We start from the raw sequence: 15000 nt of genomic DNA, 5'->3' as shown, positions 1-15000 counted from the left end.
AAAAACTCGAATCGCCAAAAAAATTTTTCCAAATATTACAAAGAAGAAATACTCGAGTAATATGGAAATTCCATTATTTTCTCAAATTATTCATTCAAAGATTATACATCGATCTATTTTTATCTATCATTAATATTCCTAGAATTACTACACAACTCTTTCTTGAATCAACAAACAAATTGATTGAGAAATTCATCTCCAATAATGAAATAAATCAAGAAAAAATTACTAATAAAAAAAAAATTCACTTTATCTTTATTTCGACTATAAAAAAGTCACTTTATAATATTAGTAAGAAAAATTCACATATTTTTTGTGATTTATCCTACTTGTCACAAGCATATGTATTTTACAAATTATCACAAACCCAAGTTATTAATTTGTCTAAATTTAGATCTGTTCTTCAATATAACACAACGTCTTGCTTCCTTAAGACTAAAATAAAGGACTATTTTAAAACACTAGGAATATTTCATTCGGAATTAAAACATAAGAAACTTCAGAGTTATAGAATCAATCAATGGAAAAACTGGTTAAGATGGCATTATCAATACGATTTATCTCAGATTAGATGGTCTAGATTAATGCCAAAAAAATGGCGAACTAAGGTTAATCAAAGTTGTATGGCTAAAAATAAAAATAGAAACTTAAACAAATGGAATTCATATGAAAAAGACCAATTAATTCATTACAAAAAAGAAAATGATTCGGAACTCTATTCATTATCAAACCAAAAAGATAATTTTAAAAAATGTTATAGATATGGTCTTTTAGCATATAAATCAATTAATTATGAAAATAAAAGTGACTCATTTTTTTCTAGATTACCCTTTCAAGTAAAGAAGAACTTAGAAATTTCGTATAATTCTAACACGTCCAAACACAACTTTGTTGATATGCCCGGCAATCTTCATATCAATAATTATCTAAGAAAGGTCAATATTCTAGATATAGAAAGAAATCTCGATAGAAAATATTTTGATTGGAAAATTATCCATTTTTCTCTTAGACAAAAAGGAGATATTGAAGCCTGGGTTAAGATCGATACCAACAGTAATCCAAATACTAAAATTGGTATTAATAATTATCAAATAATTGATAAAATTGAGAAAAAAGGGGTTTTTTATCTTACAACTCATCAAAATCCAGAAAAAACTCAAAAAAATTCGAAAAAAGTCTTTTTTGATTGGATGGGAATGAATGAAAAAATATTTAATCGTCCCATATTGAATCTGGAATTTTGGTTCTTCCCAGAATTTGTACTACTTTATAATGTCTATAAAATAAAACCGTGGATTATACCAAGCAAATTCCTTCTTTTTAATTTGAATACAAATGAAAATGTTATTCAAAATAAAAACCAAAAACAAAACTTTTTTCTACCATCAAATAAAAAAATAAAGAATCGAAGTCAAGAAACAAAAGAACCCCCAAGTCAAAGAGAGCGTGGATCAGATATAGAAAACAAAGGAAATCTGAGCCCTGTTTTTTCAAAACATCAAACCGATCTTGAAAAAGATTACGTGGAATCAGACACAAAAAAGGGTCAAAATAAAAAACAATACAAAAGCAACACGGAAGCAGAACTAGATTTGTTCTTGAAACGTTATTTGCTTTTTCAATTGAGATGGAACGATGCTTTGAATAAAAGAATGCTCGAAAATATCAAGGTATATTGTCTCCTGCTTCGACTGATAAATCCAACCAAAATTACTATATCGTCAATTCAAAGGAGAGAAATGAGTTTGGATATAATGCTGATTCAGGCAAATTTACCTCTTACAGACTTGATGAAGAAGGGGGTATTGATTATCGAACCTATTCGGTTGTCTGTAAAACATAATGGACAATTTATTATGTATCAAACCATAGGTATTTCATTGGTTCATAAAAGTAAACACCAAACTAATCAAAGATACCGAGAACAAAGATATGTTGATAAAAAGAATTTTGACGAATTCATTCTGCAACCTCAAACTCAAAGAATAAATACAGAAAAAACTCATTTTGATTTGCTTGTTCCTGAAAATATTTTATGGTCTAGACGTCGTAGAGAATTGAGAATTCGAAGTTTTTTTAATTCTTTGAATTGGAATGTCGTCGATAGAAATTCAGTATTTTGCAACGAAACCAATGTAAAAAACTGGAGTCAATTTTTGGGTGAACGGAAACCCCTTTATAAAGATAAAAAGAAATTAATTAAATTTAAGTTCTTTCTTTGGCCTAATTATCGATTAGAAGATTTAGCTTGTATGAATCGTTATTGGTTTGATACCAATAATGGTAGCCGTTTCAGTATCTTAAGGATACATATGTATCCACGATTGAAAATTAATTGATAGTACTATATACCCTGTCTCGTATAGAGTATCTGAAAGCAAACAAATGCAAACATGCCTTGTTTTACATCTCATTCGAATCTAATTCGAGTAGACAATACTAAATCAATAAAATAAGGTATTGATTAGATCTAGAAATGAATCAACAGAATCTTCTTCATTTTAGGATTTTAGGTTTCAATTATTCGCTTTTGTGACTGAAAAAAACGTACCTACCACCTTTTTGGATTCCTATCTGAATCAAATTTGAAATTTGATTAATTTATTGGAATTGCTAAAATTAGAGGTTCATAAAGAAATTAAGTCTATATACCACGTTCAAATTACTGGCATTATTATTACTGATCAATAAAATTCTAAAAAATCCATATCTGTAAAATAAAGAAAGGGGAAATTCATTTATGGTAAAAAATTCTGTCATTTCAGTTATTTTTCAAAAAGAAAAGAAAGGATCTGTTGAATTTCAAGTATTCAATTTCACCAATAAGATACGGAGACTTACTTCACATTTAGAATTGCACAAAAAAGACTATTTATCTCAGAGAGGTTTGAAGAAAATTTTGGGAAAACGTCAACGACTGCTAGCTTATTTGGCAAAAAAAAATAGAGTACGTTATAAAGAATTAATTAATCAGTTGGACATTCGAGAGACAAAAACTCGTTAATTTGATTAATTTGAAGAGTTATTTCATTTTCACTTATATGTTTCGATTAAATTTTGATGAACTTCTTTTCACTTTCAGTAATTCATGGAAGAATGAATCGTTAAAAAACTTATGACTGCACCAACTACAAGAAAAGACCTCATGATAGTCAATATGGGGCCTCAGCACCCATCAATGCACGGTGTTCTTCGACTCATCGTTACTCTAGATGGTGAAGATGTTGTCGACTGCGAACCAATATTGGGTTATTTACATAGAGGGATGGAGAAAATTGCGGAAAACCGAACAATTATACAATATTTGCCTTATGTAACACGTTGGGATTATTTAGCTACTATGTTCACAGAAGCAATAACCATAAATGGACCCGAACAATTAGGCAATATTCAAGTACCTAAAAGGGCTAGCTATATCAGAGTCATTATGTTGGAGTTGAGTCGGATAGCTTCTCATTTGTTATGGCTCGGTCCTTTTATGGCGGATATTGGTGCACAGACCCCTTTCTTCTATATTTTTCGAGAAAGAGAATTGATATATGACCTATTCGAAGCTGCCACCGGTATGCGAATGATGCATAATTATTTTCGTATTGGAGGAGTGGCTGCCGATCTACCCTATGGCTGGATAGATAAATGTTTGGATTTTTGCGATTATTTTTTAACAGGGGTTGCTGAGTATCAAAAACTTATTACCCGGAATCCTATTTTTTTAGAACGAGTTGAAGGCGTAGGCATTATTGGGAGAGACGAGGCAGTAAATTGGGGTTTATCGGGACCAATGCTACGAGCTTCCGGAATAGAATGGGATCTTCGTAAAGTTGATCATTATGAGTCTTACGACGAATTTGATTGGCAGGTTCAATGGCAACGAGAAGGGGATTCATTAGCTCGTTATTTAGTACGAATCGGTGAAATGACAGAATCCATAAAGATTATTCAACAGGCTCTGGAAGGAATTCCAGGAGGGCCTTACGAAAATTTAGAAATGCGACGTTTTGACAGATTAAAAGATCCTGAATGGAATGATTTTGAATATCGGTTTATTAGTAAAAAGCCTTCTCCAACTTTTGAATTGTCGAAACAAGAACTTTATGTGAGAGTTGAAGCCCCAAAAGGAGAATTGGGGATTTTTCTGATAGGAGACCAGAGCGTTTTTCCTTGGAGATGGAAAATTCGCCCACCAGGTTTTATCAATTTGCAAATTCTTCCTCAGTTAGTTAAAAGAATGAAATTGGCTGATATTATGACAATACTAGGTAGCATAGATATCATTATGGGAGAAGTTGATCGTTGAAATGATAATTGATACAACAGAAATAGAGACTATCAATTCTTTTTCCAAATTGGAATCCTTAAAAGAAGTCTATGGGATCATATGGATGCTTGTCCCTATTGTGACTCTTGTATTAGGAATCACAATAGGTGTACTAGTAATTGTTTGGTTAGAAAGAGAAATATCTGCAGGAATACAACAACGTATCGGGCCTGAATATGCCGGCCCTTTAGGAATTCTTCAAGCTCTAGCAGATGGGACAAAACTACTTTTGAAAGAGAACCTTATTCCATCTACAGGAGATACTCGTTTATTCAGTATTGGGCCATCCATAGCAGTAATATCTATCTTTCTAAGTTATTCAGTAATTCCTTTTGGTGATCACCTTGTTCTAGCCGATCTTAGTATTGGTGTTTTTTTTTGGATTGCCATTTCAAGTATTGCTCCCGTTGGACTTCTTATGTCGGGGTATGGATCAAATAATAAATATTCCTTTTTAGGTGGTCTACGGGCAGCTGCTCAATCAATTAGTTATGAAATACCATTAGCTCTATGTGTGTTATCAATATCTCTACGTGTGATTCGGTGAGACCTAAAATTTATCAAAATTCTTTTCTTTCTAGAAACAAGGATAAAAAGATTTGATTGACTATATATATTTTTATTTTTCTTCAGCATTTGAGTTGATGAACTAAACCAGATAGTTATATGAGTGAAAGAAAACGGCTTCTAAATTTGCAGTAAAAAAGTTGAGTCTCATTTCCTATGTACAAGAATCAAATGGTGAAAAAAGTAAATATAAGCAAGAGAGATTGTTTACCCCAAGATTCGTGAATTGTCATGATAGCTTGAAGCGGGTTCAAAAGACCAACTCTATGGAGTTTTTACTGTCTATTACCATAGATGGATTTCCACAACGGGAGGTTTTTGAAACAAAAAATGAGTGGATGGTTAGGAAGACCAAGATACACAAAGGATTAGTAATTGAGATTATGTAAGTTATCCAAGAGGATATTTCTGTACATAAAAGGAATTCAAATTGGGGCTTTACGTTCGTAGAAATGATCAAGAAGTACTCCCCATGATTCTGATCCAGAGTATGTTCCTATCCACTGAGTAAGTAACTAACTATCAAGAACGAAGTAATCTTTTACTTTGGTTAAAGGCCCTTTTTCTGAGAAAGGAGAATAGGAATGAAATAAAAAAATCGAAATAGAAAGAAAAGAATCTAATTGCAAAAGCAAAAAGGAGGGATGTCTTTTTTTTTTCTTCCTTTTTTCTTTTTTTGTTTTTATTCTTTCTTTCCTATAATTCAATTTTGATTTCTATTTAGAGAGATAAAATTTTTGTCATGATTCATGAACTAATGTACTCTCTAATTTTTTTCGTAATTGAAAATTCGAGGTTGAAATGTATATGTGATATTGCTATAAAGCACATTTTTTTATTTAATGATAAGGTTATTAATCAACAAAGAAAAATTAAAATTCTTAAAAGATGAGATAAATTCAGAAGCACTTATTTATTAGTTTTAAATATAGCAGACAGAATTCCATTGGTCTAATTTGGGACCTTAGGATAGATTTTGACTCTATCTGACAAACATATCAAGATAAAGAATAGGAAAGGGCCCTTAGGTTTATTTGTGACCTCTGAGGAGCCGTATGAGGTGAAAATCTCACGTACGGTTCTGGAATAGCGATGGGCACAGTGATGTTATCATCGACTATGATTATCTAACAGTTCAAGTACAGTTGATATAGTGGAAGCGCAGTCAAAATATGGTTTTTGGGGGTGGAATTTGTGGCGTCAACCCATCGGGTTTATCGTTTTTCTAATTTCTTCTCTCGCCGAGTGTGAAAGATTACCTTTTGATTTACCAGAAGCAGAAGAAGAATTAGTAGCAGGGTATCAAACCGAATATTCAGGTATCAAATTTGGTTTATTTTACATTGCTTCATATCTGAATCTACTAGTTTCTTCATTATTTGTAACAGTTCTTTACTTGGGAGGTTGGAATCTTTCTATTCCGTACATATTTGTTCCTGAGCTATTTGGCATAAATAAAGGGGGTAAAGTCTTTGGAACACTAATTGGTATCTTTATCACATTAGCCAAAACTTATTTGTTTTTGTTCATTCCTATTGCAACAAGATGGACTTTACCGAGGCTGAGAATGGACCAACTATTAAATCTTGGGTGGAAATTTCTTTTACCGATTTCTCTAGGTAATCTATTATTGACAACCTCGTCCCAACTTCTTTCACTGTAAAAGACCACAATATCCTAGATTCACGACTTGTCTCAAACAAGAGAAAGAAACAAGCATAAAATCTTTTTTATAGATATTCAACATATGCTCCCTATGATAACTGAATTCATAAATTATGGTCAACAAACAATACGAGCCGCCAGATACATCGGCCAAGGTTTCATGATTACCCTGTCCCACGCAAATCGTTTACCTGTAACTATTCAATACCCCTACGAAAAATTGATCACATCGGAACGTTTCCGAGGCCGAATACACTTTGAATTTGATAAATGCATTGCTTGTGAAGTATGTGTGCGTGTATGTCCTATAGATTTACCCGTTGTTGATTGGAAGTTGGAAACTGATATTCGAAAGAAACGATTGCTTAATTACAGTATTGATTTTGGAATCTGTATATTTTGTGGTAATTGCGTTGAGTATTGCCCAACAAATTGTTTATCAATGACCGAAGAATATGAACTTTCTACTTATGATCGTCACGAATTGAATTATAATCAAATCGCTTTGGGTCGCTTACCAATGTCAGTAATTGATGATTACACAATTCGAACAATTTCGAATTTACCTCAAATAAACAATGAATAAACCCTTAATTCGATTCAAAAAAATTACGAATTACGAAGGCTTAGTTCGGATCTAAAACAATGAGATTTTTGCTTGGGCAATTCAAACTAGTGGTTGCTTAATGAGACTCCTAGCTTAATTTAGATTGAAAACAAAACCGATTTCAATATTATATATTATAATAGTAATGGTTTCAAAGTAGATAAATGATATCAAAAATAGATAGGTTTAAACTACTCTTTCGACGAATAAAGAATGGATAGTGGTCCAATAAAATAAAAGCATCTACGTCAATTCATACCCATTAGACTTTCATTCAATTAACAATTTCAAAGTATCATAAAAAATAGAAAAACTTCTTTTTTCCTGGTCAGGTCAATAAAGTCATGAAATTCTTCGTTTTTGATTTTTTATAAAAAATGGATTTATCTGAACCAATACATGATTTTCTTTTAGTCTTTCTAGGATCGGGTCTTATATTAGGGGGTCTAGGAGTGGTATTACTTCCCAATCCAATTTATTCGGCCTTTTCCTTGGGATTGGTTCTTATTTGTACATCGTTATTCTATATTCTATCTAACTCCTATTTTGTAGCTGCTGCGCAGCTACTTATTTACGTAGGAGCTATAAATGTTTTAATCATTTTTGCTGTGATGTTCATGAATGGCTCAGAATATTACAAGGATTTTCATCTTTGGACCGTAGGAGATGGAATTACTTCGATGGTTTGTATAAGTCTTTTTATTTCACTAATTACTACTATTTCAGATACGTCATGGTACGGGATTATTTGGACTACAAGATCAAACCAGATTATAGAGCAAGATTTTCTAAGTAATAGTCAACAAATTGGAATTCATTTATCAACAGATTTTTTTCTCCCATTTGAACTTATTTCCATAATCCTTTTAGTTGCTTTAATAGGTGCAATTGCTGTAGCTCGTCAATAAAAAATTTCTATTAAAACTTGGAATTCAAATAAAATTTTGTTCTGTCTTATCACATTAATTTTCCTTGAATTCTATTTGAATTCTAGCTGGATAAATAGAAAGACTTTAGGTCAATCTAGTACCAATCTATTTCTTTGTTCCATACTTGTTATATACTAGTCAATTAAATTAGTTGAATTGTTGTTCATATTGAAAGGAGTCGAGATTGATAAGGAGTTGTTTAATGATTCTCGAACATGTACTTGTTTTGAGTGCCTATTTATTTTCTATCGGTATCTATGGATTGATCACAAGTCGAAATATGGTTAGAGCCCTTATGTGTCTTGAACTTATATTGAATGCGGTTAATATAAATTTTGTAACATTTTCTGATTTTTTTGATAATCGTCAATTAAAGGGAGACATTTTCTCAATTTTTGTTATAGCTATTGCAGCCGCTGAAGCAGCCATTGGCCTGGCTATTGTTTCATCAATTTACCGTAACAGAAAATCAACTCGTATCAACCAATCAAATTTGTTGAATAATTAATATTAATCATCTAGATTCTAATATTGAGAAATCAATTTTAATTAGCATGTTTACTACGTAAAGTATGATCTTGTTTGCAAAACATAAGAAATCAAAGTATTTTGGCCTCTCTCATATCTCATAAACCAATCCAGAAAGGGGTTGATTAGAAAATCATGATAACTCATTGATTCATCTGGTATCTAAATATATGATTCGTTTCTAAGTTTACTAGATCGAAAATTTATAACATTCAAAAACGTATAGACCCAATGTCACATTCAGTAAAGATTTATGATACGTGTATAGGATGTACTCAATGTGTCCGAGCCTGCCCCACTGATGTATTAGAAATGATACCTTGGGACGGTTGTAAGGCTAAACAAATTGCTTCTGCTCCACGAACAGAGGACTGTGTTGGTTGTAAGAGATGTGAATCCGCCTGTCCAACAGATTTCTTGAGTGTCCGAGTTTATTTATGGCATGAAACAACTCGCAGTATGGGTCTAGCTTATTGATACGTTCGAGAAAACTCTACTTGAATCCATTTAATTTTTTTACCGACAAACCTGTGCTCGAAAATAAAAATATTTTGAGCACGGGTTTTTTTGGTCCAAGTGTATCTTGTCTTTACTACGAATTATTTTCCTTGGTTAACAATAATTGTCGTTTTTCCGATATTTGCGGGTTCTTTAATTTTCTTTCTTCCCCATAAAGGAAATAGGGTAATTAGGTGGTATACGATATGTATATGTATTTTAGAACTCCTTCTAACAACTTATGCATTTTGTTATCATTTCCAATCGGATGATCCATTAATCCAACTAGTAGAGGATTATAAATGGATCGATTTTTTTGATTTCCATTGGAGATTAGGAATAGATGGACTTTCTATAGGACCCATTTTATTAACAGGATTTATCACTACTTTAGCGACTTTAGCGGCTTGGCCAGTTACTCGAGATTCTAGATTATTCCATTTTCTCATGTTAGCAATGTACAGTGGTCAAATTGGATCATTTTCGTCTCGGGACCTTTTACTTTTTTTCATCATGTGGGAGTTAGAATTAATTCCTGTTTATCTACTTCTAGCCATGTGGGGAGGAAAGAAACGTCTGTACTCAGCTACAAAATTTATTTTGTACACGGCGGGGGGTTCTGTTTTTCTCTTAATGGGAGTTTTGGGTGTTGCTTTATATGGTTCTAATGAACCAACATTAAATTTTGAAACATCAGTTAATCAGTCATATCCTGTGGTTTTAGAAATAATCTTCTATATTGGATTTTTTATTGCTTTTGCTGTCAAATCGCCCATTATCCCCCTACACACATGGTTACCAGATACCCATGGAGAAGCACATTACAGTACTTGTATGCTTCTAGCCGGAATCTTATTAAAAATGGGAGCGTATGGATTAATTCGAATCAATATGGAATTATTACCTCATGCCCATTCTATATTTTCTCCTTGGTTGATGATAATAGGTACAATACAAATAATCTATGCAGCTTCAACATCTCTTGGCCAACGGAATTTAAAAAAAAGAATAGCCTATTCCTCTGTCTCCCATATGGGTTTCATAATTATAGGAATTAGTTCTCTAACCGATACGGGACTTAATGGAGCCCTTTTACAAATAATCTCTCATGGATTTATTGGTGCTGCACTTTTTTTCTTGGCGGGAACGACTTATGATAGAATCCGCCTTGTTTATCTTGACGAAATGGGCGGAATAGCTATTCCAATGCCAAAAATGTTCACGATGTTCAGTAGCTTTTCGATGGCTTCCCTTGCATTACCAGGTATGAGTGGTTTTGTTGCCGAATTGATAGTATTTTTTGGAATAATTACCGGCCAAAAATATCTTTTAATTCCAAAACTACTAATTACTTTTGTAATGGCAATTGGAATTATATTAACTCCTATTTATTCATTATCTATGCCACGCCAGATGTTCTATGGATACAAGCTATTTAACGCCCCGAAGGATTCTTTTTTTGATTCTGGACCGCGAGAGTTATTTCTTTCGATCTCCATCTTTTTACCCGTAATAGGTATTGGTATATACCCCGATTTCGTTCTTTCATTAGCAGTTGACAAGGTCGAAGTTATTCTATCTAATTTTTTTTATAGATAATTGGATGACTGAAATAAAAAAACCTATGTTTGTTTTTAAAAACATTCTTGAACAATGAAAAAAAGTCTTCTTTTTTTCTTCTCTTAACTTAAGAATTAAGTAAAAACAATGAAATTGAACTACATATGGTAGAAAACCGTGTGAATCATCAATACAATATTTGATTCACACGGTCCGCATGCTGGTTCATACAATGCGTCGCCCGCTCTTGTATTTGTAATAACTTGTCTTGAATTCAATTAAATGTTGATGGAAAAGAACCATAACTATGTAACCCTATTCCTAATAGATTGACCCCAAAATAGCATATCCAAATTATAAGAAAACCTATAGACGCTACAATTGCAGAATTTGGACCCCGCAAATTTCTATTTGTTCGAGTATGTAAATAAATTGCAAATACGATCCAAGTAATAAATGCCCAAGTTTCTTTTGGATCCCAATTCCAATAGGACCCCCACGCTTCATTAGCCCATACCGCTCCCGAAAGGATTCCTATGGTTAAAAAAGTAAATCCTAAACTAATAACCCGATAACTCCAATAATCCAATTGTTGAATCAATTGGGACCTGTAATAATTTTTAGCACAAAAAAACGAAGTATTTTCGACAACATTTTCACCCAAGAAAAATGACTCGTTTAAAAAACCATTGCTCTTATAAAAAAGCTTTCTGTTTTTTCGAAATGTAATCACTAGAAGTGCTACTGATAATAACGATCCACATAAAAGGGCTGCATAGCCCAATATCATCATACTTACGTGCATTATTAACCACTCAGATTGAAGAGCAGGTACTAATATTCCAGATTGGTGTATTTCAGTTAAAATACCTGAAGTAGCAAAGCCTTGGGTCAAAATAGCACTTGGTCCAGTTATTTTACTTAAAATTAAAACATTTTTTTTGAAATATGGAATTATATGAATAAGGGAGAAACTCCATGAAAGGAAAATTAATGATTCATATAAATCGCTTAGTGGGAAATGTCCTGAAGAAATCCAACGAGTAACTAATAATCCTGTTATACAGAAAAAAGTAACTATTATGCCCTTTTCTGACGAATCGTATAGTTTTACAATTTCATCGACTAAAAAGGTTATCAAATGAATTGTAATTACAATTGAAACGATCGAAAAGGAAATGTGAGTTAATATATGCTCTAAGGTTGAAAATATCATAAAAAATCTTAAAAAAGAAGAGTCCCTTAATTACATAATTCTAAAATGGAAATCGGGAATTGAATTCATTATAAGATCTATTTATCCTTTTTAGAAGATGCTATGCCGCCACTCGGACTCGAACCGAGATGCATTAGCACTGCTTCCTAAGAGCAGCGTGTCTACCAATTTCACCATAGCGGCTTGTCTTGAACTCATAATAGCCTATGAATAAGCAATCGTCGAGATTGAGTAAGCTATTTTAGTTTAGTAATGATTCAAATGGATCAATAACAATAAAAAGTTGTTCAAATAGGAATTTGAGGTTGAAGGTTCATTATTTTTGATTTGAGTTTAGAGTCTTAGTTTTTTTTATTTAACCTGGGACTTTCCTATATTTTATACTTTCCTCGAATTCAACTCTTGTAACTAAACCGTTCTATACTTCTATACTCAATTAAGGAATAGAGTTCAAAAAGTTTTTGTTTTCATTGTTTAAGCAGCAATTTCTTATTTTTTTTTCATAAATATAAAATAAAACAAAAAAGGGATTTTGACGACAAAATAGAAAGAAAAGAACCAATTTTGCATCGCTAAAAATTCACAATTAGTCATACAAAATTTCATTAAGCAATTTTCTCTATTGGGTTAAGGGCAAGATATACATGGGGGTCTATATAATAATTCAGAGAAAATAAAAAGTGAGAAAGTTCGAGAAAACAAAAAGGTTTCAAAATAGAATCAATTACTTTCAATGAGTTCTTAACTTTCACTAAAGATTTTTATATACGTTCTTCTATAGATATGCAAATATAGAATTTTATTTGCATTTTATTCTGCAAATAGGTCGATGGGGAAAATAAAACTCCCCACCTTGGAATAGAAATGATCTTTATTCTTTTGTCAACAAAAAAGTTATTATTCAGTGAATAGTAAATAGAGGATTTCCTAATTCTATTATTTTATATATCAATCAGAAAAGCGAATAGAGTTCCGTTACATATGGATTGGTGAGCTAATCAATATCAAATAGGAAAGGTAAATCGTTCAATTATTCAATTATTATCTAATTGAATAATTGAAGAATAATTGAATTATTTTTTCAAGTTGATTCAAATTATTCTAACGTTTTATTACTTATTTATTTTTGTTTGGCGTACAAAAAAACTTTTTGAATTCCCGGTAGAAAGAGATTTCGCTAATGAAAAAGCCTTTAATGCTACCCAATACCCCTTCCTTTTCCAAATATTTTTACGAATACGCTTTTTTGATGTCGAAGTGCGTTTTTTTGGAACTGCCATTTAGAAATTAAAAAATTACTGATTGTTATAGCTGGATGTGAAAGACATCTATTGTTCAAAACGAATTCTTTTTACTACTATTTATTTTCGAGCTAATAGTGTCCTCCTCAAATAAAACATTATCGAGATAGGCAAAAGCTATGTGAAAGTTGCAGAATACTGGAAATAAAAACAGAAGGCCAATATTTGTTTTTTTTTTCAAGTTTTTCTATTTCATAAAACATTCATAATCGTAAAAAAGAAAAGGTTCTCTATTGACTGGTATCTTTATTTCACATTCTTTTTGATTCATCAAATCTATACCTATAGAATTTGATAATCGGCTGTTCTGTAGAAATGAAGAAAGAAAATTTGTTGAACTTAATATAAAAATCAAAAATAAAATAACGAATCCCAAAAATATTCGATTTCTATTTATGGTTCCACATTTCATTTACATGCAATAAAATACCTCGAAAGGTTTAAAGATAAGAACCGCGTTTTACTTCAGGAAATGAAAAACTTGAATCCCCGTTCGATTCACTGGTCAAACTTGGATAAAAAATAGGCTTATTTCAAAGGAGACTAGTAATTAATCCCTTTTATATCATTTGACCAATCGTAACTTCGTGATTTGAATAGTTGAAGTATTTAGCAAAGACTCAGAATAAGTAAGAAAAAAAAATTCTATTTAAGTTTTAAATTAGTTTAAGTTAGTCCATATTTTTACTTTTTATTGACTCCTTTCAAAAGAGGTAAGATCCGGTGAATCGGAAACAATTAATTAAGAATTTAAAACTTTTTTATGGAACAGACATATGAATATGCGTGGATCATACCTTTCATTCCACTTCCAGTCCCTATGTTAATAGGAGCGGGACTTATTCTTTTTCCAACGGCAACAAAAAGTTTTCGCCGTATGTGGGCTTTTCAGAGTGTTTTATTGTTAAGCATAGTCATGATTTTTTCAATCTACCTGTCTATTCAGCAAATAAATAGCAGTTCTGTTTATCAATATGTATGGTCTTGGATCATTAATAATGATTTTTCTTTAGACTTCGGATACTTGATCGACCCACTTACTTCTATTATGTCAATATTAATCACTACTGTTGGAATTATGGTTCTTATTTATAGTGATAATTATATGGCTCATGATCAAGGCTATTTGAGATTTTTTGCTTATATGAGTTTTTTCAGTACTTCCATGTTGGGATTAGTTACTAGTTCGAATTTGATACAAATTTATATTTTTTGGGAATTGGTTGGGCTGTGTTCCTATCTATTAATAGGATTTTGGTTTACACGACCTGTTGCGGCAAATGCTTGTCAAAAAGCGTTTGTAACTAATCGTGTAGGGGATTTTGGTTTATTATTAGGAATTTTAGGTTTTTATTGGATAACGGGGAGTTTCGAATTTAGAGATTTATTCGAAATATTCAATAACTTGATTTATAATAATGAGGTCAATTTTTTATTTGTTACGTTATGCGCTGTTCTCTTATTTGCCGGTGCAGTTGCTAAATCCGCCCAATTCCCCCTTCATGTATGGTTACCTGATGCCATGGAGGGGCCTACTCCTATTTCGGCTCTTATACATGCTGCTACTATGGTAGCGGCGGGAATTTTTCTTGTAGCTCGGCTTCTTCCTCTTTTCAGAGTTATACCTTACATAATGTATTTGATCTCGGTTATAGGAATAATAACAGTATTATTAGGAGCTACTTTAGCTCTTGCTCAAAAAGACATTAAGAGAGGTTTAGCCTATTCCACAATGTCTCAATTGGGTTATATGATGTTAGCTCTAGGTATGGGGTCTTATCGAAGCGCTTTATTTCATTTGATTACTCATG

General features: G+C 32.1%; 12 protein-coding genes, 1 non-coding gene and 1 further gene across 13 annotated transcripts in view, besides 1 other annotated feature; 10 read left to right on the top strand and 4 right to left on the bottom strand. All coding sequences in view use genetic code 11, as the record gives it.

Annotated features, from left to right (window-relative positions):
- The window catches only part of ycf1 (hypothetical chloroplast RF1), a 5664-nt gene extending 3325 nt beyond the window's left edge, over positions 1–2339 (top strand). Inside the window, exon 1 of the mRNA in view lies at positions 1–2339. This exon is cut by the window's left edge and continues 3325 nt beyond it. Within this exon, the coding sequence (YP_635697.1) occupies positions 1–2339 (2339 nt within the window).
- Positions 1–15000: part of a sequence feature (SSC) that runs on past both edges of the window.
- On the top strand, positions 2741–3004 carry rps15 (ribosomal protein S15). Its single transcript has one exon. The coding sequence runs from the start codon at positions 2741–2743 to the stop codon at positions 3002–3004; it is 264 nt and encodes an 87-aa protein (YP_635696.1).
- Positions 3116–4297, top strand: ndhH (NADH dehydrogenase subunit 7). The gene has a single exon. It carries the CDS (start codon positions 3116–3118, stop codon positions 4295–4297), a length of 1182 nt encoding a protein of 393 aa, YP_635695.1.
- Positions 4299–6548, top strand: ndhA (NADH dehydrogenase subunit 1). The gene is made up of 2 exons: positions 4299–4851; positions 6010–6548. Exons 1-2 carry the CDS (start codon positions 4299–4301, stop codon positions 6546–6548), a joined length of 1092 nt encoding a protein of 363 aa, YP_635694.1.
- ndhI (NADH dehydrogenase subunit I) lies at positions 6633–7136 on the top strand. The gene has a single exon. It carries the CDS (start codon positions 6633–6635, stop codon positions 7134–7136), a length of 504 nt encoding a protein of 167 aa, YP_635693.1.
- ndhG (NADH dehydrogenase subunit 6) lies at positions 7535–8065 on the top strand. Its single transcript has one exon. The coding sequence runs from the start codon at positions 7535–7537 to the stop codon at positions 8063–8065; it is 531 nt and encodes a 176-aa protein (YP_635692.1).
- On the top strand, positions 8289–8594 carry ndhE (NADH dehydrogenase subunit 4L). The gene has a single exon. It carries the CDS (start codon positions 8289–8291, stop codon positions 8592–8594), a length of 306 nt encoding a protein of 101 aa, YP_635691.1.
- On the top strand, positions 8846–9091 carry psaC (photosystem I subunit VII). The gene has a single exon. It carries the CDS (start codon positions 8846–8848, stop codon positions 9089–9091), a length of 246 nt encoding a protein of 81 aa, YP_635690.1.
- Positions 9209–10711, top strand: ndhD (NADH dehydrogenase subunit 4; the record flags this gene model as incomplete). The annotated part of the gene is given in 1 exon segment: positions 9209–10711. A coding segment is annotated over 1 exon segment (1503 nt).
- ccsA (cytochrome c biogenesis protein) lies at positions 10947–11888 on the bottom strand. The gene has a single exon. It carries the CDS (start codon positions 11886–11888, stop codon positions 10947–10949), a length of 942 nt encoding a protein of 313 aa, YP_635688.1.
- trnL-UAG lies at positions 11992–12071 on the bottom strand. The gene has a single exon. It is a non-coding gene; the product is annotated as a tRNA-Leu (tRNA).
- Positions 12711–12935, bottom strand: sprA.
- On the bottom strand, positions 13001–13168 carry rpl32 (ribosomal protein L32). The gene has a single exon. The coding sequence runs from the start codon at positions 13166–13168 to the stop codon at positions 13001–13003; it is 168 nt and encodes a 55-aa protein (YP_635687.1).
- Positions 13953–15000, top strand: part of ndhF (NADH dehydrogenase subunit 5) — a 2220-nt gene continuing 1172 nt past the window's right edge. The window contains exon 1 of the mRNA in view: positions 13953–15000. This exon is cut by the window's right edge and continues 1172 nt beyond it. Coding sequence (YP_635686.1) covers positions 13953–15000 — 1048 coding nt within the window.

This window comes from Solanum tuberosum, chloroplast, assembly GCF_000226075.1.
Source record: "Solanum tuberosum chloroplast, complete genome".
NCBI classification, from domain to species: domain Eukaryota; kingdom Viridiplantae; phylum Streptophyta; class Magnoliopsida; order Solanales; family Solanaceae; genus Solanum; species Solanum tuberosum.
Note: the sequence above shows the minus strand (reverse complement) of the source record. Positions and strands in the feature narration are given on the sequence as shown.